Source organism: Lepeophtheirus salmonis, unplaced genomic scaffold (assembly GCF_016086655.4).
Source record: "Lepeophtheirus salmonis unplaced genomic scaffold, UVic_Lsal_1.4 unplaced_contig_470_pilon___fragment_2___debris, whole genome shotgun sequence".
Lineage (NCBI taxonomy): Eukaryota > Metazoa > Arthropoda > Copepoda > Siphonostomatoida > Caligidae > Lepeophtheirus > Lepeophtheirus salmonis.
The window spans coordinates 37,869-62,247 of record NW_027294471.1 but is presented as its reverse complement, the minus strand read 5'-3'; the positions used below and the strand labels follow the sequence as shown (position 1 = coordinate 62,247).

The following is a 24,379-nucleotide window of genomic DNA, read 5'->3' as shown; positions in this document are numbered from 1 at the left end:
GGATAATCTGAAGAATGAACTTTATTTTCCTTTGAAGTTGTCATTACTATTTAATTCCTGAGTAGTTTCTACTGTATTCAATTATATCCCTCAACATGATTGAACATTTGTGTGTGCCCTTAAAAGACGTAGATTAACCCCATGGGAATTTGTTATGGAGTTAGTCCTTGTTGGACTCCAAGTGGAATTGAGGATCAGCATCGGAGTCATTCTTGGCAATGTCCATGTTTATTTCCTCCTCCCTTGCGTCAGCTGATTGTAGCTGATCTAATAAAAAGCTATGGCAGCTAAGCTGCTTTCCTTCAAAATATTCTTCAAATTATCAGTAGGAACATATTGGTTTTCGCTTTCTTTTTTTTAATTTACCCAAAATAGACAACATTTAAATATGTTTTATATTTTTAGCTTAGTTTTATTTTCTTCATAGCTTAGTAGGGCAAACATATTCAGAACAAATGCTGGCAGATATGATCACCTTCCTTTGGAGGAGTCAAAGCAGTTTGATATTTGTTATTTATTTTTTTTCTTCAAGGGAAAACCTTGAGAAAAATAACATACGTAGCAAAATAAGAGTTGAAGAAACTTTTGCAAGAGCACCCCTCGTGAATTTATTTAGTTGTCAGGTTAGAAACAATAATACTTCTGCAGGAACCTTCTTTGACCTTTGCACAGCGTATACCTTTTGTCTCAAAAAGTATGGCAAAAGACAGAAGAATAGACCCATCTATCTCTGCATATGCTCCTTCGTATGTATTAACCCTTATAAATTGTCTTATTTTAAAGGGAAAATAATGTCTATAAGTACAAAACGTATGTAAAGCACTCAAAGCATCATCTTTCCACGCTTACATATCTACATATATTCACCGGGCGGCAACCCCTTCCTTGAGCCGGAAGAGCGCTCTCACCTATTTATCTATCTCTCATGCTTATGCTCACTTTTTTGAACAAAAATAATATTTCCTTTTTTTTTAAATGTTATTATTAGTTCATTTTAGACCACGAATGTTCAAAATAGTAAATTAGTAGAGCTTGTACATACATAGAGTCTCTACAGCAACACTCCAATCAAGAGCCTGAAACCTCAAAAGCAACACATATATATACCCTGGATCCAACGCCTCAGTATCAAAGGAATCCCACATATCACATATATATTCTATACAGAATCTTCCTTTTGTGGTTGTTTTCATCCGAGGGGAGTTACTTTATGATGTAACTATTTTGAAACCTGTCGACCCTATGTAGAACTCAGACTCAGAGCTATTGTACACCTTAAAAAAATCCCCCTTCCCTCCAAACAGTGTCATAGTTTTTTTGAAGGAACCTCGACTTTTATAGCTTATTGGAGTGAATAATATCCTTTTATACATATGTGAGTATATGTGATCTATTACTATATTTTGTTATATATTCAAAATAATCAAGATAAAGAAGGGAAGAGTAGTCAAACGACAACAAGAAAAGTTATGAACAACTCATGCAAAAGCCGGCTTTTCTTTTTCTTTTCCTTTCGTTTTTGTTCCTCAGTTCATTTCCCTACTTTTAATTTTTTTTTTCTTTCTTTTGAAAGTAGCAAGTTCATTTGATTTATAATTAATAAATAATAAATCGTCGGTCAATTCGATGAGGTTGACAACCTTTAACTCTTTTGTTTCCTCTCTCTCTCTCTCTCTTATATGATATATACTTCATAAATTATGATTACCTTTCCCAACTTTTTATGAAATATTTCTATATTTAATAAAAAATATATTTTACATGTTCTTAATTTTTTTTTTTTTTAAAGAAGTAGATGTAAAAAAGTCACGCAACCTATTTAAGATCCCTATATAAATAAAATGTACCTCAAAGGTACTTGGTTATTCAATAAATTTATCATGGAAATCTCTAAAAGGACAGTCACATCTTGTTATCATAGTTACATTTCTTTCTTTTCTATGCCGCTCGTTGAATGAGGGGAAAAAACTGGTGGTGGGATAGGAACTTTGCCAATTATAAAAAAAGTGACGTTGGATTATTAAGAGAAATTTATTTTTAGAATGACAGAAATTATTGCATTGCAAACTCCATGTAAACAGAGAGAAATAATAATTTATAGTCCTATATATTTTTTCATAAGGATACAAGTTCATTAGTTAATATTTCCTTTTCAGACATCCTGGAACCTTTGTCTTAGCAGCAGCTTTATTTGAAGTCTTATAAACCAACGGATTGAATGATGAATAGCGAACATGAAATGTGTCAAAATTGGTAAGTAGGTAATATCCACCGTAAAGCATTAACAGCCGTCCCATACCCTGCGGCCCTGAACTCCACTCAAACAAACAATCAAAACATCCACACTCTCTTACCTTTAACTACCTTGGAGGGAGTAAAATGATACTCATAGTGTAGTTTTAATGACGTCATGCAGTGTGCAAAAAAAAAACTTTAATTTGTTTGCAGTCAAAGGTAGCTCTTTTAAAATCAACTATTAAGAGATGTCTAATTAAACAAAGCACATCTGGGGTTCCTTTCATTCGATTGGATTATAATTTACATATCCATTCACTGTCCAGAACGAGGAAAGAAAGCTTCTTCTCCTTCTTCCTTGTATATTTATAAACAAAACAAAATCTATTTTGTGTCTTTTTTCTTCTATATTTATCAATCAAGTTTATAATACATTGTACACAGCAAACAACTAGGGCATAATTTGATGATGTATAAGTAAACTGCATACATAGGTCCTTTCAAATGCACAAGACATAGGCTAGTTGGAATGCAATTCATCTCGTCTCTTGAAGCTTGAAATGAATAGAAAGAGAAAAAGGAATGAAAAGGAAGGGAGAAAAGAAAAAGAGAAGGAAGAGAAGAGAAGAAAAAGAAAGAAGGAAAGATAGAGCTGTTCTTTTATTAATGACGAAAGTTAGAGGGGGGAGAAGAGGGTTCTTTGAACCCTCTTCTCTGTCCATGACCTTCGAATCAATAATGCATTTACAGGGAGGGGGTCAGTTGCATTTATCACATATATTGCGTAAGGCAATTTTGGCGCCTACCTTGTGAAATTAGATATCAGCAGATTTACTTTAATATTATTTTATTATATTGTTGCTGACTCACATGGACTTTATTGATTTTGTACATCATATTTACAGAGTATATTGTATATCAATGCAACAAAGTTGCTATTATTTTGTGGACAGGGTCGTGCACTACAGCTAGAACAAGTTTGACCTCATCCAGATCCTAAGCAAATGCTATGTGACGAATTTTTTGGTTGAATTAAATAGCACATGTTTCTAATTCTAATGGCATAATAATTTTCAATATGACTTGCATGGGCATCAATTCTCTGACGAAGTAATCATTTTACTTTATCAAAAAAAAATATTAATCTTGTATAAATTGTCTCAGAGTTTGTCACTTTGGTTTTAGAGACAAATTATGGTTTCAACATAGGTAGATCTTTTGAATAAAAATATTTTTGATGAATTGCATTATCTGGCCTAGCTTTCGATTTGTTTCTGTGCTGCACTTTTTAAAGGAATAGACGATTATTTAACAAATTTCAAAACTGTCTTAGGCCACGACGTACCATTTTAAACAGTTAGTATTCCTTACATTTAACTCTATTTCAACTCTTGCATATCAATATTCACATTTATAAAGTAAGCATTTTACTTCATGAAGAAAAAGTTTAATCTTAGCTAAATGGTCTCAGAGTTGGTTCAAATTACTTGATCTGGGCCAACTGCATTACTTTGGAATTCTTGAATAACGGGGGATTAGATGGCATCATTTATAGACTTTAACACAACTAACACTGGAGTTATTTGCGTTGAATAAATTTGAAAATATCAAATTAGCAAAATACTACATACTAAATGAGTGATCGTGTTTTTTAAAACTCTGACAACTGACTTAAAATAATAACAAACATAGTTTTTTATTAGTCGCATAACTTCTTATATGAAGATGGAAAACTCGGCTGTGATATACTTATACGGTATCTGGATGAGATCAAAGTTTGTTCCAATGATATTGCACGTCTCTATATAACGAGTATTTCTTTTTTTATGGAGAGTGAAGTTAATCAGTCTCAATCACTCATTATAAAATAGTAAATGAGCTTATTCTAATTTATCGCCTCAATTGCTAATAAATTTTCACTTGATGCACAAAAAAAACAAAAAAAAAAACGACAAAAAACTGGACATACTCACGTATAACATTAAATACTATAGAAAGATAAAAAAAATCAAGCTATATAAATATGCATTAGCTAGTTGGATCCAAAAATTAATGTGTATCTCCTCTCTCTTTTAGCAAACGAGATATCCCGGTCCATAATTACAGAATGCACACAATTCAGTGTGCGGGCTCTGTTACCACATGTCCAGACTGTGGTGACCCTGTGAGCAAGGATCTCTTCGATGCTCATCATCAACAGTTTCATTCCCCACGGGAATGTCCCTTGTGTGGGATCTCCGTCCAAGCAGTCAAACTTTATAGCCACAAGGTACGTAGGGTGTAATGTCATTTTTTTAAAAACAATGACTAACTTTCATAGCTCATATGAATATGTATTGTGGAAATGGATCACTTTGTACTTACATATCATGTTCAAGTGCATTTTGCATTTGACAAAGATGAATTATTTTTAACTCTTTGAATGATGCAGATTTTAAAAATAGAGCATCATGACTCAACTCTCATGGATACATCTTGAAAAGCATAAATTACAAAGAATTCATTTCACAATTTGAATAACACATGTTCTTTTTTATTAAATGATAACAAGTGGGGTAATTAAATGAATTTCTTTGAAGTTTTAGAATAAATTAAGCGTGCAAAAACTATTTGCCCATAAATTAACAATATTTCAAGCATATATTTGATTTTAATAAATACATTAAATGCTCTCTAATTTATCTACTCAAATCAAATTTTCATCTACAAAAAAATAAATCAGATATTAGAAAATATATTCGTTCTGAAAAATTTATGGCGAGTCATGTTGATTAATTCTAATAATTCTTTATAATTAGAAAAATGATTGTCCAAAGAGAAACGTTTGTTGTAAATACTGTCAGATTCAAAAGATCGCATCAGAAATGATGGATCATGAAACCCGTTGCGGAAGCGTTTCTAAATCATGTCCTGAATGTGCCTCCCTCATTCCTCTCAAAGACTTAGAGTCCCATAAGTTACATCACAAGAATAAAGAAGGTTTGAAATTAATTCACAATTTATTTTTCATCAATTGTTCCTTTCTATTTGTTGATAGAGATGTACAAATTGACTGAAAGAACTCACGGATATTCGAGAGAGACGAGATCATCCAAGGAATACAAATGTAAGATCACTTTTAATTATAATACTGTTAAACGTATTTGAAACATATATTTAAATACTATATTAGCTCAAACACTACCACGAACATCAAATATCAGTAATTTATCATCAGATGCAAATACCTTACTTCCCTGTGAGTTTTGCGAAGAAATGGTCCCTATGTTCAAGCTACTTGAACATCAGGTATCCCTCTCCATCTTTGCATTATTTAATGAAAACTAATCATTGTTACTATGCAGGCTGAATGTGTTAACCCTAGTAATGTTCGAGGTGGAAATAGTAACAATCCTGCCATTATTCGATCCCATTCAATGTACACCACAGGAACCTCCTCCTCTTCTTCCAACAATAGCAACATAAATAAAAGATATGGAACCGACAACACTGAGGTGGTTCTTAGAAGAAAGTTGAACTCATCTAATCGATATGACTCCTATGATTCTCGGAAGGATTCCTCCATCGATGACAACGAAGAATATCTTCCCTGTGAATTTTGTGGACAGTCTTTCCTTCCAGATTATATCATGAAACATCAAGTAAGTTATCAGCTACTTTATTTCATGTTCTCCGTCTCATAATGCTGTTGTAATATTATTTTTCATAGATGTCCTGCGATCAGAATCCTCATCCCTCCAAATTTCCATCAAGAAGAGCAAGCAGCTATCTAAGTCCTTCATCATCTATTAATCGAGAAGGTAGAGCTTGCACTGAGGATCGACAACTCCGTCCCTTAGGCGGGAGTTTGTCCCGTCAAGGTTCGTTCACTACTTCTAGTCGACAAAGGCGTGGAGAGAGTTTAACTCGTCAAAGCTCTTTTTCAAGAAACTATTTGTCTCAAAGAAGTTCATATGATTACACCTCCCCATCTGCCTCATCAATTAGACGAGCTTCCATTTTTGATGGTTATTCAGGCTTTGCTATTTATTCTAGTATTAGTCAAGGTTTGGATGAGATAACCTATGGCGGACGACGTAGTAGACGAAATTCTATAACAGAATCATCATATACGAGAACCAGCGACAATAGTTTTGCACTACCGACTTTATTGGCTATGCAGGTAAATTCCCTTTGTTTTTAATTTTGCTGTTCTTAAAATCCTTGTATTCAGACTGCCTCTGGTGCTACGCCAACAACTCCCGTCAGCCCTAATCCTCGTTCCAACAGTAGTGCCAGTAACAACAATAGCAACAACAGTGATCCCTTTCGTTTTCCTTCCTCGTCTTCATCTAGTACAGAATATAGGTCAAGTATAGTTCGCAGAGACTCAGAGAATAGCTCCCATCATAAGAATTCTCCTAAAGTCAAAAGAAATGTTTCTTTCACTGGAGAGAAGCCTGTAGTCATCAACGATACTCCCCCACACTCTCAAGTTACTGAGAATGCGGGGAACGAAGAAAAAAGAATAGCAATGGAAAGATCCATTGAGCGAGAAAAGAAAAAGGAGCCTTCTCCACATCTGAATCTGTTTGACGAAATCAACGATAAATTAAAATTACTCGAAGTGGAGCAGCAGCAAAAAAGAACAGGAGCAATGCTTACAAATTCGTCACTCATTGAAAAAAGACTTTGTTTTGGATCCTACTCCAACCTCATCCTTGTTTCCCATGAAATATGATAATGAAAAAGAAGAATCTAAGGCTCCACCCGTTCCTCCTCGAAGAGATTCTCTTCAAAAGGAAGTACATTTGTCTCCAGTCGTTTCTTACTCTCATCGCATAGATGAAGAAATATATAGTTATCCTCCTTCACCAATGAAAAAGCCAGATGTTCATCCCCTCTACCTTTCCTCATCTGAAAGCTCTCAAAATTCAAAGCCTCTCAATTCCTCTTCCATTACTCTCAATTTAGTAGGGCCCTCTAGTAAAAATGAAATCCCTCTCTCTCCCAATTCAACTACCATATCTACTACGATTTCACATAGCAACAAAGCTCAAACTTCATTGTCACAATCCCCACCCACACCTCCCACGAAGGAACTAACCCTTCCCCCACCTTCTCTTGACCCACAAACCTCAGTAGCACAAACCCTTAAAGACGTCACAAACGAAATTGAGCTTCGACAAAAGAACGGGGGCTCCAAAACAGGCTCTCGAGCTGGTTCAAAATCAGGCTCTAAGGCAGGATCCAAAAGAAATTCCTTGGACTCAAAGACCGTACAAGGATTAGCACAGGATTTAGCTGCAGAGTGTGCAAAAGCATATGCACTAATGGAAAGCAGTCTATCCAAGCTTTCAACAGATTTTTCTGTCGCTCCGTTTGGAATATCGCCAAAAAAGGTAATGGTCAATCAATAACTTCATACAAACGGAATTGAAAGATTATTTTTGATATTATGTATATGATCGATTAAATAAATTGATTTTTTTTTTTTTTTATTTAATTGCTAGGAGCCATTATTCATTTCCCCATTTCTACTCAAACAAATTTTTAATGCAAGCTCAACACCCAAAAAACAAGTGAAAATTAAAAAATCTAAAAGCATCACACACACAAAAATAAAAATGGACATTAAATCTGTCATTTTAGGACAGCATCTATTTTTTTTTTTGCAAAGAGAAAAGAAAAAGAACGGCTTTTAATCATGTATTAGTGTACTTTTGATAAGATGCATTTTGCAAATTCTAGACATAGTATCTCTTCGCCCCCACCCTGAGAATATATTATAGCAAATTCAAAATATGTTTATTTAATATATGTATACACAATATGTGATATATTTATTTCATGTATCCATCATTAACAACCTCCTCTGCTTTTTTTCTAGAAATCCTTACGAAAAACACGTGCTCATTCCACATTGAAATAAGTAAAAAAATAATTAGAAAATTCTGAGAGAGTCTTGAAAGCTGTAGAAGAAAGGACTTTGGAACTATTCATATTTATTTCCCGAACCAAATCATCATCTATATCATTGTTAAGAAAGTATAAGAAAAAAAAAAAGAAAACCTTGATAACTTCGAATAATTCTCTAATGTTGTATATAATGACATCTTATAAATTGTATTAGTTGTCTAAATTACTAAATGTATCCTTTAGAAATCAAATTATTTCACAATAAATCAATACAAATTTTATAACTTTCTTTCCCATCTCATACATATAGGCGTATAGTGAAAAACTAAGCATTTTGAATCTGGGATTTCAACAAGTTTAGTTTCAAAAATTAGTGGAGCTACATTAACTAAACTTTGTACAAATGTTGCCACAACTATTGTCATTTCTAATATTCAATATATTCTATCGACTTTGAAAATGGCTTTGATACGCCGTAGGAAGCTGGGGCAGGTGTTAGGGCCTTATGGAGTTCCAATACTCATCAGCAGGAGCCTCAAGTGCTATGAGAGTCGGTACCTCTATCTAGCAGGCCCTGTCCTAGACATCCAGGCAGAAGGAAAAGTTGTGCAAGTTGTCATATGCTGATTATGGTGGCCACATTGTTTTCAGCAGGAATTGAATGTTGCAATGCAAGAAGACTGTGAAATCTTTGATTTGAGGGGGTGTCAATATGCATAGTTTGTCAGCTGTTGAATGTCCAGATTTCAACAACACACCCTGGTTTTTTATGTATCTTTAGCTGAGATAGAAGTACGTAAATTTAAATGTACTTTGCCTAATACAAGTACAGGGCTGTTCAGGTAAATCCAGATCACCTTTAACTGATCAAGAAGGAAAATAAGTAGAGGTTTGAAATTTTATTTACATGTTCTAATAATGCAAAGAATAAATACATTCAATTTGTACGCTATCTTTGTCAATCATTCTCTCGATACGAGGCCTAAGGACTTGCAGGCATTGAGCACTTCTACGAAGTAGACTATATCCCAGTATTTAATAGGGGAGGCCTTCTAAGAGTTGATGCTGTTTTTTGAACTGTCAAAAAGCTTCCTCTCTAACTCCAGCTGAAAGAAGTTATCCATAGAATTTATATCAGGGGAGTTAATGGGGCCAGGTCTGGGGGTCTAGTAATAGCACCTTCTCTTGTTTCAACAAGTTTTGGGTCTTGCGGGCCTTGTGAGAGGGGGCCGAGTCTTGTTGAAACAGAAATTGAACACAATTGTCCTCAGCTTTCATCCAAGGTATCACTTGGTCAGACAGGAGTTCAGAGTACCAATCGGTACTCACCCTTTCCTTTGGCACAAAGAAGATGGGAAGAGAATGACACTGCCGTTGTTCCTCATGACCTCAAGGGTCATGACACTTTCTGGAAACTTTGTTTAAAAACGTGGGGGGCATTACCTCTCTAAGTGGCCATCTCTCTGTCATTCTGGATATTGTAGGATCTGTCAACAGTCAATTGTTTCTCATCCGAATAAAATATAATTAGGTTACCATGCGCCTTCAAATCGTTAATCAATTTTCTTCCGTGGGTAGTCTGTTTGGCCTTCATTTTTTCTGTAAGGATATGTCTTTTGTAGAGTGGGTATGAATTTATCCTCAGGTCAGTCATTATGGTCCTGGACTCTTTTGCACTGAATAGTTGGCGCTTTTTTGAAAAGAGGGTTATGGGAGTGACAAGAGATATCTTTAAGGGCTGTTTCAGGCCTACAATGAATCTGGGAGTACGTTTTTTATCACTCTGGGACTTGTTAGCATTTCTCTTATATGCATTTTCTCGTTCTGGCGGATGCAGACGTCACAGAGTGTGCTCTTTGGATATTCCTGATGTAAGCTGGGTTTTGTCCCATAAGAGCAAATTAGATGATGGTGTTCCTCCGGGTCCCTTCCATCGTAAATACTTGACTTGAATTAAAAGTTGCGCAGCTAGCTTAAAGCTACCTGTAGTAGATGGTCTAGATTTACTTGAAAGACCCTATATTAGCCTTATTTTTTGGAAGTATTTAAGTAATCTGGAGCGTATTTAAGTGGTAGTAATATGAGAAATATAATATTTATTTTCTAAATCTATCTCTGGTGTCCACGTTTTGCTGTCTTACCCTGTATAAATATTTTTTTTTTTTTTTTGGGAGGGGGGATTTTTTGAAAAAAATTCCAAAATTAAATTTCAAATATTAAACTTTTTGCAATAAATTACTATACCTATTAAGAAAAATTAATTTTTTTCGGAAAATAAAAATCAAACCTTAAATTCTTAGAAAAAAAAATCAAAAATCCATAGCTATTCACAAATTTTTGTATTTTTTTTGTATTATTTTATTGGAATATCTTGCATTTTTGGAAAGCGTTTAAGGTATCTTCTAAATCCATAATTTTTTCTACAATTTCAGCAGCGGTTTTAAACACATATATTTGGGAGGCTTCGTATACCATCGTCCAGTTAAGCCTAATAATTAGCTTGAGCTCGAAAACAGGGTTCTCAAGTTTTTGAACTTATGCTTGAATAAGATTATGAGATCTTTTGTTAATTTACTACAAAAAAATATAAGAAAATATTATTTCTGTTGGCAAAATTCGTTTACAGAAAAGAAAGATTTATTTTCCAATGTAACCTCCACAGACGAAGGAGCTGGCGGTAATTCTAAGAGAAGCGACGTTTGAGTCTTCTTAGAGGGAAGCATTAATCCTCGACCATGAAACGTATGCTCTTGAATGCCCCGATGTATGTCTATTTTAACAGTTAGGTACACATTTAGTTTTAGAAAAACATAGGGTTAGTATAATCCCATGAGCACAATCCCCTCTGTCGAGAATGGTGAACGAAACATCATGTTTTGGGGTTGCTTCTCTGCTAAGGGAAAGGATGATCTCACCGCATTGAAGGGAGGATTTACGTTCTATCCTCCGAAATTTTTTTTAGGGGACAGGGGTACTAAAAATTGTGTTATGCTTCTTACACCAAGAAAATGACCCAAAGCAACGAAGTAGATGCTCGAGCATTTGAAAGTCATGAAATTGGCCTAGGCAGTCTCCGGATCTCATTCCTATGGAACATCTCTACCAGTTGGTTAACTTTCAAAATTGGCGAGTGATTAAATACTTATTGCTTCCATTGTTTATCGAGTTAGAAACTCACTAAAAATGTAACACGAATAGATATCAATAACCTCAAAAATGCAAAGCTTCGTGAATGTATATTGTCCTTTCTATATTATTATTTGTACTAAATGTCATTAGCACGATCATGACATGAACCAAGGTCATACTAATAACAATACTTATTCCATGTAAACTACAGTTTATTCGTATAATAAATTTAGTCTCTATGAATGTTTAAAAAAAAAATGAAAATCATTGTCAAAGTGAAATGTGTGCTGCTTTTTGAAGAGTTAATGCCCTCAAAAATAAACATACGTATGCAATTTGTAAGCCCACCTAAAATGACCTTATAGAAACACAAAACATTAAGTTTATCAATATACGCTCAAAAATAGAAGAACAAATAGTCAATGACACGATGACAAAAGATGAATTGAGCGCCGTAGTCAATTATAAACCCATCAGAACTCAAGGTGAGGTTGTTGTTCACCCATTGATATCTTGTCTTTTTATACCAAATACTAAAGCTAAATACATATGTATAACTAACTAATTTAAACGTTATGTATTTGGAACATGGGTTAAGCAAAAAATATACATAATTTTATTCAATAAAAATAATGATTCAAAGTATCTACAACTTGCATTAAATTTAAGAAACAAAAAAAAAGGAACTCTCATTATCTCATCTTGAGGATATGTACATAACAGAGTGGGGATACAAAACTTATTTTTAATTACAAGGTTTCATACTACAACCAAACAATAACTTAAATACGCAAAATTAAACAAATTATATTTATCTTTCATGTCTTTAAGTGTTAAAATATGGGAGCAACAACAAAAAAGGCAAATCAATCGACTTAAAAAGCCTTTATGCTTAATCCTAATTATTAAAAAAATAGATTATTTTTATGAAAATAGCATCTACATAAATTTCTCTTGATTAGCGCTTGGAACCATATCTACATACACAGTTGCATCCCAGGATTTTTCCAAACAACGTTATCTGCCTAAAACAAAAAGGTACACTCTATTTGGTTGTCAGCAGTCGATGTTTGTTTCTTTTCCCTCTAATCAGTGTTCCTAACTTGAATTGGGTCAGATAGAAATTAGTTCTGATTAAACTTTGAACAGTTATTAACTATTATTCAATAATAATTCCATCATTGGAAGATTTCACCAACTACTAACTGATTTATGGCCTTTTTCGGTTTCTTTTCGGAGAAGAAGTTGCAAGATACAATAAAAGTAACAACGTGTTCAATGATATTAAAAAAATAATTATGCTCTAACAGTAATTAGATAGTCAATTGTATTTTTTGAGTTATTCATTGTTTTGGCAGCAGTCATCAGCAGCAGAAATGTAACCTTATTCCGGATCCTAATTTTTATTTAGGTCCAAACTTCGGGTAAAGTGCTAAAAAATTTGAGACAAATACCCATCTAATTTTGGTTTCAGATTTGGATCCCAAACTTTTTGTTTTATAAAATTTACTCGAATATTAACATCTAAAGATCCGAACCAACCCGAATTTGAGAAAATCTGGATCTGTCAAGAAATGCTTACGGTTTCATGTGCATACTCATACTGAGAGTTTGAGGAAAAAAAGCTTTTATGTTAGGATGACTAATGAGTACTTTAGTCTTAAGAGAGTTCATTAATAAAAACATACAAAATTCATTTTAGCATTCAAGTATTTATATTTAATTCAAATCTTAACATATAATGAAAATACAAATTGAATACATTAGAGAGCAATACCTAAAACAAACAGGAACTTTGATTTTGTTATTCGTACACATCTGTCATATTTTATAAATACGACTACATTATAATTTATGGTATCAAAAATATCTATATGATTTACATCAAAGAGCACAATACACTGAACCCTGTACATACGTTCGAGTCTATATACTAAGTCATTTGATAATCCATACTTAATAATAATCGTACTTATAAAAGAGAGGAGTATGAACACACATGAAAAGAATTGATAATTATTTCCACCGGCTGTCGAACTGTCTGTATTGGCATCCCCCTCCAAAAAAAAAAAAATAATAACACATTATGTCAAAAAATGGCCTCACAAAGAGACAAAGGAATCGAGATTAATGTTCCACTTCGTATAGAACATAGGCTAATTGAGATACGAAACTTGATTTAAGAAAAAGAGCTTCAACAAGATGGCGGCCATTGCATAGGTTACACAGTCCTTTTTGGGGACCAACCTTCCATCCATTCAAACTGAAAACAATGTGGCTACTATATTCGCCAAAAGACAACCTGCTCAACTTTTCCTTCTGGCTGTATATCTATGCCAGGGCCTGCCAGATAAAGGTACCAACTCTTGAAGGACTCAAGGCTTCTGTTGGTGAGCATTAGAACTCCATGATCCCCAATTACATTCTTACCGCAAGTCAGAGCCAGCAGTGGCGAATCAAATCCATTATCCAAGTCGATGGAGGTTACATTGAAGATTAGAAATGGCAACACATATCCCAACATCTGTAAAAACTTTGTTAATGTAGCTCCCTTAGTTTCTAAAATTAAACCTGTTACAATTCTAGATTCAAAATGTCTATTTTTCAATTCGGCACCCAGTATATAAGCGTATGGCATAAAATTGTAATAATTTTATGCGTAACTTTTTTTTCTAAAATTACTTTTAAATGAGTAGTTATTCAAACTTTTTATTCATTTTTTTTTTAAATGATTCAAAGATTTGCAATTGTTAAAAAAGTCAATACCCTTATGTACTACTTACTTTCAATAGGTTGTGTATCTATTTAGAACATGCACACTACAGATTTGAGTATTTCGTTTGTTTCTACATAATTTTTATTATTTTCGTTGTTTTTGTTTTAATCTATGACCAAATCGAGCTATAATTCTCATAACAAGTCGTAATTGCATTTAATGATAGCACACTAAGCAAAAATTATATCTATTTTATCATAATATTTAACAAATAGATACAATATACTTTAAATGCAACTTGAATAATGTTATTTTATAGTGTTCAATCTCGTATTTTGAGATAATATGTTGTGTATATCTTAAAATGGGAAGTGAGCAAGTTATGGGCAGTGTGTATTAGGGGGGTTTGTTTTTCAACTAATTCGGAAAAGTTATCATGTCATAAGTAAATAATCTATGCAAAAATTTTGATTTTCCTACTTTCTTTAGGTAGCAGATCTAGTTTAAAGTTGTGAAAGGAGACAAAATTTACTTATTTCTTCAATAAAGATTTTTAACACAGCATCAATCATTATTTTGTAATAATTAACCATGATAGACATTAATCTAACCGATAAAAAAAACTAATTAAGTATTTTTCAAAGCTACCCTATGGAGCAAAAAAGGAGAATAACAACAGAAAATCATCATTTTCCTAGTTTGTTTCTCTTTGTTTGTTCCATAGAACCATTTGTGGAAACAAATTCGTTTTACATTTTTTATTGGAATTTTTTTTCTATCTAATGTACTTTATAAAAAGAACTAAAAATGTTTTGTTAGTTTATATATTCATTAAGTAAAGAGATTTTGCCTTTTTTCGTCCTTTGATCTAGATATGTGACCTAAAGATAACATCGTAAAAAGTGTTGTGTCGTTCCTTATTTATTCGGTCCAATCCCAACTTAGGATCGGTACTATCCGTCTTTAGGACTATCAATCATTGAAACCAATCCGGTCCTTGGAATTTTGTATGATAATATCTATTGTTTACTAACCCAAATAAGGTTTATGAAATATTTATTTATTATTCCGCATATCTTGCAAAAAATATAACTTTTTTCATTATTATAAAATAATAGTTGAGGTAAAAAGTTTCGAGCGTTTTTTTCCTTCTTTTGAGACTATAAAATTAATATAGTTAGGATTGATTGCCTGATTTATATTGCTCCAAACGGTTTTCTGGCAAATTTTCAATTCTTGGTATATGTAATAAATTGTCATATACCGATCCAACTCGACGATTTTTATTATTTATTGACATATTCGACGTCCATATTAACAGAACGGAATGGTCAGAATCACGGCCCAATTTTTTTTAAATTTTTTTTTTGCCCATATCCTCCGCTTCTTCACTTTGGTTGTAGTGATATTGAATAGTGTATCGAATTTTAACTTTTTTTACTTCCATTTTGGAACGTTCTATCCCTGAGCCCGATAAAACTATCAACAACGATGTGGCTGAAATCGTCATCAACAAACTTAGATTGCCTTCCCATAATATTCATTTCACATCTCAGTGCCAAGATGGGACCTAGCAGAGCCATTATAATGTTATCAAATTCGTTAGACCCAATTTTTAAATTCAGTAGCCTTAGTCTACTTTTAACATAACAACAGATATCCACTAAACAAGATTTTTTTGTTGACATTATTGGTTTGAAAAGTATCCTTGAACAAAACAGTATAAAACCATTTTAGTTCTAAGATGTCTAGGCAATGCTTTTCTTAGAGAAATCCTTACTTCCCTAGAAAACTATACAGAAAAAATGAGATTCATTGGTTTGGTGCGATCTGAAATCCACCAAAAAAGTATTCAAGAGAATCTGGCTTTTAAAAACAGGATACTGAGCCCATAACTTGCTGTACCTATGAGACATTTGGGGATATAATATAAAAAAAAGACACCCCTCCTACACTTTAGTAATAAAATCAATAAATAAAAGTTTATCAAAGTCAAACAACATTGATCCTACTGCTTCAGGTTTGGTGACACATTCTCTAGATGTGAGAAAAATAAAACATCTATTAAAAATAATCGAGAAATCCTCAAAAAGTCAACGACCACAAAAGCACAATCAATCAAAAAGAATAATTAAAAGGAGGAATCGAATATCCAAAAAGAGGAAGGGAAAGAAGGAAAATTGAACAAAGAGGCTGAAAAAAATGTAAGTACAAAGAAAACAGACAACTTCATGAGCCCAGAAAAAAGCTACAGAAAACCCTGAAAGAGGAAACAATCCCAAAGCAAGCCATAATAATTTAAGCTAAGTGGATAAACTAGGCGTTGCAGAAACCACAAGAGTTCCCTTCGAAGGAATAATTCATATATTTTTGAAGATTAAAGGTAATAAAAACAACGAAAAAATGGAGCTCTTAATTCAGAAAGGAAATCAGTAATGGAAAGTGCATTCGCTATAGACAAAAGACAAGAAGAGGCGCATCTAATTTTTTAAATCGGAAGAAAATTGCTGAACTGAAATGAGTGATAAAAATTAGGATAATAAAATAAACTATTTTGCAATAAGATCTTGCTAAACCTAAAAATTGTTAAACGAGAAAGATTTAACTCCCTATCAAGTAATTATGTCGTTTTAAAGGATGTGAGATAAGACGTGCTTATTCTTGTCGACACTCGCGTAGACGAAATACCTGGTATGGAGCATATATTTCCGAAATTCCTGAGACCCTTAGTTTCAAATGCAAAATACAAAACAACACATCCATCAAGGGGAGTTATAGTCCAAATCAAGGAAACCCTTTTATCCTACGGAAAACGTTGTCATTGTAAAAGTTAACTTCCTAGATATAAGATCCGGATCATTCGCGACTTATGGCCCAAACTTAAACTTGGCTTCCATTTAAAGCAATATTTTTGAAAAATGAACCACAAATTCAGAGTATGGGATCATCTTACTGTGCGACCTAAATATCACACACACGGTGTTTGTATTCGGAGGACATCTCAAGGATTTTTACTTTTTCTTTTACAGATTTTTAACTAAATCTGATGAGCACACTTTCATTTAACATTAGAATATATTAAAATTTAATTCAAAATGACAGGCATTTGCCCGAACCAGGACCAAAAACTTCTAAACAGCAAGGACATAGCTCGTACGGACTATTTATTCTTGAATATCCCTCCATACAGCCTCAACAGAAGCCTTTAGCTCATATTTATTTGTCATTGAGGCAGAATTGGCCTTCCTCTCAATAATCCACTACATTTCAAAGTTCAGAGGATTACGATCAGGTAAGAAAGGAGGCCAAAATTCTTTTGAGTATAATGCTGAAAATTAGAGGGGCGTCATTCCTGGTTGATTTTGGAAGTATGGCAGCCGGGGTGGCTCCCATACTTGTTGGAAGCAGATAAAGGAATCCTGAAACTTTTCTTGGTCTTATAGAAGTAACTTGCACTTTAAGAAGTACAAGTATGTTTCTTTATTGATTTTTACACAATTAAGGAAATAAAAACGATGAAATTACTTCCAATTTGATGCAACTGTACCCCACATTATGATTTAATCTGGTTTTTGGGGGTGGCAAACAGTCCTATTTTGTGGAAATATGTTGGAAGGAACCCTGGAGAATATTCTGTCTCTTTCGGAGTTGATTTAGTGTTGTCTGAAACAATTCTTCATCAGTGAATATCACAACAACATCATAGCAATCAAAAAGATTTTCGATCTGATTTTCTTCTTAACTTTAGTGGGCTCAGAAAGAAGCTGCTGTTTTTTTTTTTGTTGTTTTTTTCAATGAAAATAAGAGGCATCTTCTTTCCGTCTGACATAATACTAACCCAGACCATGACACTGAGTGGCTTGTGGCGCCTAGTGATGATGCAGTGCTCCTATTAGATTCTGTCAATGGTATTGCCTGAAACACGATGATTTTAATAATTGTGGATGGCCTCAACGAAGAACAACTTTGTAGTTGCTGTTTCTGCCTGCCATGTATATTTTAAATATACTCGTATAGGTAAATTATATATTTACTTAGATTATATGTTTGTATTACCATTAACACCTGAACCTTATTATAATACTTATTTTACGTACAAAACATTACTAAATTAATATTAATTCATCCGATATCAATTCAAATACTTGGCAAGAAATCAAAGAACATTCACCATTGATATTAAGAGGAGTAAGCAATCATTTGACCATTAAATATATATGTTATACATGTCCTGTAATTAATTTTTTCACAAATATTTCTTAATTAAATCTTCGAAAATGATTTTTTTTTAATTCTTTTAAAAAAATCTTGGGCAAATGCACTACAAAGTCATATACCTAGTATAGTACTATAGTCCTAGAACACAAATAATCAATGCTTTTCTAATTAAAATGCAGTTTTCAAATATTAGTATTTCGATTTAATAAATTACACAGTAGGTATGGTTTGTACATAAACATGATAAATAAATTAGTTAAACAATTGAAAATATGACCCAATATGTTTTCCTTACATCTGGTTCAGTAAACCATATAACATTAAGCTTATTACCTTATAGTTGGAGAAGAAGATAATGCAAATTTCGACGTGGAACTCAGAAAAGTATCCCTATTATTATTTTTCCGTGGTATTTGATTATTTTGAGATGTTCAACAATTTCTTGTCGAGGGTTTCGAATTTTCACTTTCTATGGGGGAAAAGATCATTTGTATTATTGATGATGTGTCAAGTCACTCAATAAATAAGCACACATCCATGACTTCAATAATCTCCTCTGCGAACGAAGGTGAACGGAGTTTATGTTTTTGTTCAGTTTTCTAGCTAGTTTATTAGTTTGTTGGGCACCAGGACTACGGCAAAAGTTACAGATCGGGGTAGGGAGCTCAAATTGGTGTCCTTATGTAGGTTTAATAAGGATGTTTCATATAGCAAAAAATCCAAGGTCGAAAACGCAATATTGACCATAGCTGTATAACAAATTGAGGTACAGAGATGAAATCATCTCTTTGTGGCACACAATACATATGAATGCAGGTGATATGAAATTTCATTAAATTCAATATCGCCCATTTTTGAATTTAACATTAAGAAGAAATTATATTTCATTAAGGAAAAACGACCCTAGGCAGAGGTGTGTCCTCTACCAAGTGCCAATTGTAGATCTAGCTTGTTTATATGTTGACTGACTTAACTTAAGAAACTCACGGCTGAATTTGACAAAGCCAAATAGTCTATTATTAGCCTAGTTAAAAATAGATTGAAATTTCTTCCTTCAACGTTTTTGCCCGTTTGACGGCTGCATATTCTAGTTTTTCTAAAACGATATTATCAAGGAAGGCGAAATTACTGGAATAGTCACTATTTTTAGTTTATCTCTTTACTGTTCCAGTGTAGTGCGAGTAGAGGAAATATTCTTTCTTCTCTTCAAAAGTTGACTACAATAAGAATTCTATTTCAATTCAAGCGGTATCCATTTGGATCCTTTGAAAGATACTTTAGTTAATCATTAAGGGGATTTATTCACCATGTCAAACTCCTGTGTTGTAACTGGTTGTGTTTTGGGTCAACCGAGGAAGAAAATCCCGTCTCACGTTTCAACCCTCCGACTGCCGGCAAATCCCATTCGAAGACAAAAGTGGATTCATGCCATCAAAAAAGTTCAATACAATTAGGATTATCAAGAAGATTAAAAAAAAGTTATAGCTGCTAAATTATCCTCTTTGTCTTCCTGAAAAAAAGCTGTGAATATTCTTGATAACCCCTTTTTAATCCTCAAAATACATTCCACATTTTGATTCAGATTAATATTTGTTATTCGTCAAATTGTCTGGATCACCATGTTCATTTTTGGTTTATTTTTAACATGGGCAAAATGCACACGATTTTCATCAGTAGTTATAAGTATAAGCCCCCATTGGACACAACTTAGAATTGAAAATCGACAATGGAGTAATTCTTACCGTTGATTGTATTTCTCTCATCTCATATTTATTTGTAGCTATCGGATTAAAACGTCATGACAATTAAGGTGCTCTCCTCCAATATATTCTTAAAATTGTCAATTAAAAATTTCTTTTACTTTTTTGACATAACAAAAATACTGACTATTTACCATTCTAACGATACTATACATAGTCAGTTTATGTAGAAAGCCTCAAGAAAATAAATCCATCAGTATTTAACAAAGTATCATATGATATGCAGAGCCAATTATGTTCTTTTATTGTATGAATTATAGGATTGAATCAATATAATATATGTTGTATATCGTCATTTCTTTCCCAAGAATCCTTATAACAATTGGTTTTAATCCATATATCGAGAGATTAAATCATTCAATTCATTAATCATTAAGTCATCATGATACTCAACAATAGTCAATGACTACAAATAAAAAAAGCTAATTATTTCTACAGAAAAGTCACTAAGAACGTTTTTATCCTAGACTATGGTCGTGACATACAGTTACGTCGAATTTGGACCAACTTTTTTATTTTCTAACTGCTGCTATGCAGCTGTTGTAAAATTGACGTAACTACCACTTACGTCAATTTTCTAGTATAGATTTTAAAGACATTGGTAGTTACTTAACGCTGCACTGCTGTAATGAGCCTAAAAACCTTCCGGTTTGTGAGTTATGTCCCTTTGGGACTAACCCCACGATATGTAGATACTTGCTATGAGTATCAATATCAGTATGCATTGATATGATATCTCCACACCTTAAGAAATCAACAATTTTTTGACGGCTGTATTATTTAACGTTGCAATAAATAGAGAATAAACTTCCCTTCAATATTCATAATTTACATGGCATATTTTAAATTTTTTAGAGAATTAAAAATGTGAGATTTAAGATATAGCCTATACACCCATTATGTGATATACATTAAATAGTTCAAATATATAGCTTCATGGTTGTTGAAGTCGAGGAAAAATGAAGCCTCCCCCCACTTATAGTTATAACTCAAATATGCCTTTTAACCACCTCTATATAGATGATCCCTTCTCACCCACAAACAAAAAAAATATATTAAAATTTAGAAGGGCACCCACAAACAAAAAAAATATATTAAAATTTAGAAGGCTTTTGACTTTGGCTAAATGGAGTCTAGTTATGTCTTTAATCAAATTTTACATGCGTGCATGTACTCTAATAAACATAGTATTAGAAAGTAACTTTTTAAAGTAGAATAAATAATATATTATCCAGCAAATTTTTATCCGGGATATTACACGGCTCTTACGTTGCTGGTACTTTGAAAATGAATAAATTGACATATATTTTTTTAAATCAATGTTTATTTATTTCAACAATTCTAAAATGATATATACTTTTGAACATAACGAACAAAATATTGAAAATACCCAGCTGAATATCGCTTCTTTAAATTAAAAAACAACAACAACTAAACAAAGGATAACCTGATTAGTTGTAGATAATACATAAAAACTAGGTAAAACTTCTTACCCTAAGCTGGAGTTAGTACTATGCAGCAGGTTGATTGATCATTGAGTCTATCTTTTCGATCATTTAATCCTTGAAGACATTTGTGGGACTGTGCAACGGAAACAAGAGGAAAAGGATGATGAATTTAATTTGAAATCATATTGTAGGTTCGAATATACAATAAACATAGATAATCAGAAATTAATAATTAATTGATTGATAAGGACAAATCTTCACAAATGCGGGTAGACGTATATTTTGGTGTACTTGAGATTTTGAAAAAGCATTTACTATTTTGAAGAAAGTTTCAACTAAAAATGTAAGGCTTCCGAAGGGTGTGGGCTGGAAGTGCTGTAGCGTCCCCCCCAAAAAAAAAAAGAAGAAAAAATAGATATTTATATAATCATTCGTATACCCCTGATATGACTACGTTGTTATTTCTTAGATCAGAAATATGTCTATGAAATACATCAGGGAGCGCTATTTACAGTGCGTCCTGTATACACACTCGATGCTACATGCCAAACATGAATATGACTACATTCTTATTTCCAAGACCAAAAATGACTGTTTTTCATTCATACAGACGAACTTTTTTTTTAATATGGATAAAATGATATCCTACTCATTGAACTAACAAAACCACTCAATACATATCCAAGCCATTTATAGTGACCAGTTTCCTTTTCTTCAAACAATCCCACATTTACTTTGATTAGTTTACTTTTTACCATAGGTGTAGAGCAATCCAATAAATGGTTTAAGTTGAGATCAACAGTAAATACGAATTTAGTTATTATATTGTAATAAATTAAATATATATAATTCATTCACAGCACTCTACAATGAATAAATATATAAAATACGAAGGTAAAGGAGCCATTCAATTTAATTACTCTATTGAAGTGTTTATAAAACTTTATTTTATGCCCGGACGTACTCATTGGATAGCCAAATCCATGGAGTGCATCATTGATTTTTTTTTTTAGTTTAAATTTTGAACTAACTTTTGTTTTGTTTGTACAAGTTAATATTTTGTATTAAAGTTGGCAATGGGTGACCTATTACAAAATTGTGCAATTCCATTTCTTCTTGAAATTGATTTAATCAGTGGGATCTTATACATAATTACAGAAATATATTTCCATCAACAAAATATTTATTTATAAAATGGTGTTGTTTACTGATGTAGCACAAGTTTTCACTTTGGACAATGATTTTTGACGTGTTCCTGTCAAAACATATTGTTTAGAGTTGATTTCGTAAGTAATACCCTTTAGAAAACAAGACTCTAAGTGTAGAGAACATATAAAAAATATGATTTGCCTTAGGCTATAACATGTTATTACAATGTTCCTTTCTTATTCTTGATCCAATCTACTTAATAACACTTACAATTGGTTATAATCCATCTAAATAAATATTATGGAGAAGAGTCAAAAATTTGGAATAAAGTAAGAAAAATAAGGGTTTTGTACTTACATATATTTATTAGTTTGAAACAAAGCGACAGAGAGTTGCCGTTGTCTTGTAGCAAAATGATACAACTCCCTAAATAATAATACTGTTTGATATAAAATATCTGTACATTGTCAAGGAAAGGTTTGAAAAAATGGAATTTCACTTATTTTTATAACTACCTACGACTCTACCATCAGGTAATACAGTAATTAGGCCATTAAAATGAAGAAAAAAAAGTTTAAGTTCAACAACATGGGTATAAACATTTATTTTTAAAAAATCAAAGTATTTTTGTTTCAATTTTAGCTTCATCAAAAAATCCTGCCTTTGTCGCAATAACTGCTTTACAGACTTTTGGTATTCTTGCTGTTAGTTTTTCAAGATTGGCAGGTGTGATATCAATTTAAACATTCTTCAAAATGTTCAAGAACTCATTCTTACTTGTGGGGTACTTTTCTCGAACTTTTCTGTCTAGGTGTTCCCACAATAGCTTTATTGGGTTCAAATCAGGAAATTGAGCTGCACATTGCATAATAGATAAGATGTGAGAAAGTTCTTTCTTTTCCAAGAAGTTTTTCAGAGCATGAAGGTATGTTTTGGGTCGTTATGTTCTTGAAAAAGAAGTTGTGGAACATTTTTAAGAATTCTATTATTAGAACTTTTAATAAAGTTTCAAACCTCTACTTGCTTTTCTTATTGATCAGGATGCAGTAAAAGGTGTTTCGGATATATTTGAAGAACAGGGTTGGTTTTTGCATGAGTGATGACTGGAGTAATGATAAATCTGTGGTGTTTTTTTTTCTTTCTTTCCTTTTTGAAAATTTGAATTTATTTACTTTTTTTAGAACATAAATTAAAAGTTTATTTTTTTAATCAAGTACGAGGTCTATTGGAAGTCAGTATTGCGCTTTGTCCGCTTCAGCGGACCAAAAAAAACAACCTTACTCAACCGTCTACCAATCATATAGGTATATAAATATAGATGAATTAAGTCATAATTAATTATTAAAATCTATTATATATATGTAACTTATGACCAACTCATAATAGTACCGAGCCATTATAATAAAATTACATATTTGTAGCACGTCCACCCAAAAGGAAGCTAGATAATTTTTCTCAAAATTGAACATGGAATACATTTTCCAACAAATTATAGTTCATTTAAATGAACAAATGATTCTGATTAATCCTTTGGAGGCACCACAAATTGTACTTAAAGTAGTCAAAATTCACCGGCACATTTATATAATTAGTAAATTAATAAACTATATCTCTAAGACAATATTGGGGCCAAATTAAGTCAGATAGATAAAACGGAGGTTTTAAACTACAGTTCACACTCTCAGGTGTCTCAATTCATCGCAGAAATTTGAATTCAAATCCTGTAATTTACCGTAATATCTCTTTCAAATATTGCCTGTCCTTTATTTAATAAATGATTGAACCTTTGAATATAAAACGCGTTTTCTGCTTCCCATGATACATTT

At 32.7% G+C, this 24,379-nt stretch overlaps 1 protein-coding gene across 2 annotated transcripts; it reads left to right on the top strand.

Moving 5' to 3' along the window:
• The first annotated feature begins 931 nt into the window (after positions 1-931).
• Positions 932-8,417, top strand: LOC121128399 (uncharacterized). 2 transcript variants are annotated; one of them, XM_071893926.1, is made up of 10 exons: positions 932-1,375; positions 2,157-2,253; positions 4,312-4,504; positions 5,034-5,214; positions 5,273-5,341; positions 5,408-5,523; positions 5,580-5,876; positions 5,945-6,397; positions 6,449-7,616; positions 8,105-8,417. In XM_071893926.1, exons 2-9 carry the CDS (start codon positions 2,219-2,221, stop codon positions 6,953-6,955), a joined length of 1,851 nt encoding a protein of 616 aa, XP_071750027.1. In that variant the 5' UTR covers positions 932-1,375; positions 2,157-2,218; the 3' UTR covers positions 6,956-7,616; positions 8,105-8,417. The 2 variants fall into 2 exon arrangements, with proteins under 2 accessions (XP_071750027.1, XP_071750028.1); XM_071893927.1 differs by having other exon boundaries at positions 987-1,375; positions 2,157-2,261.
• The last annotated feature ends 15,962 nt before the right edge of the window (positions 8,418-24,379 follow it).

Excerpts from the sequence above, each read along its gene's own strand:
- LOC121128399 (XM_071893926.1), top strand. The coding sequence starts at position 2,219 with ATGATGAATAGCGAACATGAAATGTGTCAAAATTG. Across the intron at positions 5,877-5,944 it reads ATTATATCATGAAACATCAA|ATGTCCTGCGATCAGAATCC; the intron begins GTAAGTTATCAG and ends TATTTTTCATAG. Across the intron at positions 6,398-6,448 it reads CGACTTTATTGGCTATGCAG|ACTGCCTCTGGTGCTACGCC; the intron begins GTAAATTCCCTT and ends CCTTGTATTCAG.